We start from the raw sequence: 3847 nt of genomic DNA on the forward strand, positions 1-3847 counted from the left end.
CTATTCACAGCCTCCTGAGAAATTACATTTAAAAAACCTGAAACATTCCACTCCTCAAAAAACAGGTGAGCATCAAGGGTCACAATTACATTAATCTTCACTGCAAGAATCTTCCACCTGCCTCTGTCATTACCACTAATTTCCCATGAGCAACCTTCTGAAAGAGTCTATATGTGGATTTTTCAACAGATTAAAATCTTAACTCTCCAACCAGAGCTGAGATAAACCCCAGATGGGTGAGACTCAGTAGTGTGCAAAATCTCTAAGAAGGTCATTTGTAAAATGATTTTGCCTTCTGGATATAATTTCTCAAATTAATCCAAACTCTGAAGGCTAACCCTATCTGGCATTGCTGTGAGGCAAGGCAAACTTCAAAGCAACCTAAATTAGCACTGAGACTGCAAAAAAACAAGAATAAACTTTCACATAGAGAGTATCTCCCTGTAACTGCAGCGGGCAAGCTTTACAATCAACATGAGATATGCAGAGACCTATGGAAAGGCTGGAAAAACTTAGGAACTTTGCCACTGAAAAGTGGGCAGAAGGGGAGCTGGGCCAGGAAATAAAACAAATGTGTTTAGAAAGCAGGAACTGTATTATCAGCCTGGGTCCACTGCTTGGAAAGAAGTAGTACCAGAATGCTGAAAAGAGATCATGTCCCAGTAAAAATTTCTGACAGCTTCTGAAAGAAACTACCTCTAATATGGGAGGTGGCACTAAACCAAAGGGGCAGGGCAAAGGGAAGGAATGACAGAAAAGCAAGGACAGGAAAGACTGAACGACTAGCACTGGGAAGCTGACTGTAAACATGCTGGCAAGTTTCAAAAGCAACATCTACATTAGGAGCAAAGAATCAGAGATGGTTCTAAAGGATCAGCTCAAATACCCAGGAAACTGCTACCACATCTGGGCACAGGCTTGGCCAACACATTCCCACTTTAAAAGTGAGGTATTAGTGAAATGTTGTTAAAACAAGTCAGTCCCTTCTTCCCTTCTAAGAGTTTCTTGTGATCCTGTTGCTTTGTCAGAAAGGCTGAAAAAGAATAATGTGTTTATTGAAAACCTGCTATTTACTTACTTGAAAAAGGGGCGAGACAGTCTACTGTAACACCATACGGAACAAAAGATTAAGAAATAGCCAAAAGGGACATGCTTTTTTCTACTCATGTTTGACTTAACAGAGGTCTCCAGAGTTTACAAATTTACTGGAAAGAGGACTCAATTTCCAGCTCCTGATCTACATCCAAAGCACAGCCAAATTTATTGGCAATCATTTCTGTCAAAAATATCTAGCAAAATTTATTCAGGACACATGGAAAATAATCACTTCTGCTCCTATTCCAAAAGGCCTCATCTTACCTGTCAAGAGCTGGAGTTAGACGGTAATCTTTGGTTGCTGACAGGATGGCTTTGATCAAGTTATCTGGGGAGCAAAGAAGAAGACATCAGGAATAAGTTCTCAGTTCCAGTGGAAAAGAAAGTGATGTAAAGCATCTGAAACACCTACTGAGAGGAACTGAAATAAAGTTCACATTAGGAATAAACACTTTAACTTGCATGTTCTTGCTTTCTGTGGAAAATGACCTTCACATGCTGGCTGCAAAGACACGTTAAGTGCCAAATTCTGACGCAGCGTGCCAATACCTTGCACAGGGAGTGAGACACAATGCAGTTTAAGGCAGTGGTTTCATACCTACTTCCCTGAAACTGCACTTTCACAAACACTTCAGACATGAAAAAGCCAGTATCACTTACTTGTCAATGCTTGCTTTCAGGTAAGCTTGTGCGCAGCTAAGTGGGGAAATGGATGCGGGAACAGAACCAGGTTAAAACTAATGTTTTTCATTTTCCTGAGTTACTTGTAGTTCAGCCTCAGCTCCTCGGTCTGGCTTTCTTCATGGCAGAATCTACTTAAACCATCATAGCTGCTTACAGAAACACCTGTGGAACCACAAAACCTACACTGATAGGCCATCTGGTTGCTGCAGTGTTCATTGGGCAAGTCATACAAGCATAGACACACACATACAAACCAAATATATTAAACTGTAGAAGCATGATGATTACACAAAAATAGTTCTATTGAATACAGAAATTTTTGAGTCTGTTCCCTTCTCGATTTTGTTCTTTATCCCTAGTTTTTCTGCCTCCTTCCCCCATGAAGGTCCAAATTCCTTTACCATGACCCATTCAGAGCCAAGAAGCAGCAATGATTTGGCTACTCTGGATTTACAAATGCACCAGTAACTTCAGAATGGCTGCTCCGACAATAACCCGTCTCCAAATCCTAACTCTTAACTGTAGCCTAAGTGAGGCACAAGAACAAAGCAATCAGGCACAATATTGCCCTGAAATTCTCTTCTACCATTTAATTATTTTCAAATGAAGGATTTCATGTGTCGGGTATAGCTTCTATGCATTTGGCTACCCACAGTGATTTCTCTTCCATGAGGCCAGAACGTGCTGGATCCAAATGAACTTTCAATCACTTTCCTTTCTGGATTTTGAATACGGCTTCTCTGAGCTTCATTTATACTGAAAATGACTGTGAACAGCTAGTGTCATTCCACTTGCTTTGGGAGACAGTAGACATCTATTATATCCTTCCCTTAAATATATTGGTCAACTAGTTCAAAAGTTCTGAGGAAACAACCATCAAAAGGAATAAATGAGTCTCATTTCTTTACAAAATTAAGTAGGAACATTAAGACGACTGACATCAAGGGATTGATCACAGAGAATTTAAATAGTTTTCCTGATAGACACTACTTCCTGCAATCAGCAAAGTTAGGGGAGTCCCTTTCAAATCAAGAGTTCTGCTACAGCCCTCCCCAGAAACTAGAGGATGAGGGTGTGGGACGAATGCACAGGCTCAGGCAGTCCGTGTGCCAAATGGCTTTGAGCCTGACAACGAGCCACACAAGGCAGACAAAGGTGCTAAACAGAAAACTCTGAGGGCTACTTTTAGATTTGGGGAAGTTTTTGACATGACATTACTGACAGCGCCTGACAATCATTACAAGGCGGGAACTGTCATTACTTTCAGAAAATCATATTTTGGAGTGGAACAAGGAGAGAGACAATTTGGAGGGAAAAGCCAACACACTTTGCCAAGAAACTACTATTTTTAATTTTCCTTCATCTGAAGAATTTCTTTTGACGCATTGGCAGCAGGCTCCCTCTCCAACAGGAATGCTATTTCCCAAGTCTGCTGCAACAGCAGTAGGTTGTTGTGACCTCTAATGGCACCATGCCACAGGCCTCTCCTTGGCCCGTTTCATACATTGACTTTTACTGGACAGTATACATTACTGCGGTTGTTTTCCCACACTCTCAGAAAAGAGTTCAAAGGATTTCATGTCAAGGGTTGCAACCTCCCATTTACCAAGCCTTTCTTATGCCAGGTTTGCTCCACCACCCACAAGTTAACACCCCATGCCACTTGGAGACCATCCATTATACTATATTAAAAAGCACATTAAAGGAATACAGTTGACAAATGTACTCAAATAATTCTGTTTTTCTCATCTTGCCAGCTAATTAGTAACACCTCCAGTAGCGAATGCTCAGGAATGAAATACTGCTTTAGGACTGGATATGGCAGCATTTCGGATAGGGATGCTTCCCATTCCCATCGTTCAGAGAGAAAAAGCAAGCAAAACAGACAACATAGGACATTCCACACAGATTACGAATGGCCAAATAGAGACAATAACTCTTCAGCAGCCCCCACAGTCAAACAACATGGCATCCAAGAGGTTTGGAAGTTGCACAGATTGGTGTTATCTTTCAAAATTGCTGAATAAAGCACAATAAAAGACAAAGTATTTCACTGCCAAGTGGTGAC

At 41.1% G+C, this 3847-nt stretch overlaps 1 protein-coding gene across 1 annotated transcript in view; it reads right to left on the reverse strand.

Annotated features, from left to right (window-relative positions):
- Positions 1 to 3847, reverse strand: part of ST3GAL3 (ST3 beta-galactoside alpha-2,3-sialyltransferase 3) — a 77821-nt gene that overhangs the window by 56247 nt on the left and 17727 nt on the right. The window contains exon 3 of the mRNA XM_009872038.1: positions 1360 to 1423. Coding sequence (XP_009870340.1) covers positions 1360 to 1423 — 64 coding nt within the window. The remainder of the gene's footprint in view (positions 1 to 1359; positions 1424 to 3847) is intronic.

Source organism: Apaloderma vittatum, unplaced genomic scaffold (assembly GCF_000703405.1).
Source record: "Apaloderma vittatum isolate BGI_N311 unplaced genomic scaffold, ASM70340v1 scaffold5496, whole genome shotgun sequence".
Classification (NCBI taxonomy): Eukaryota; Metazoa; Chordata; class Aves; order Trogoniformes; family Trogonidae; genus Apaloderma; species Apaloderma vittatum.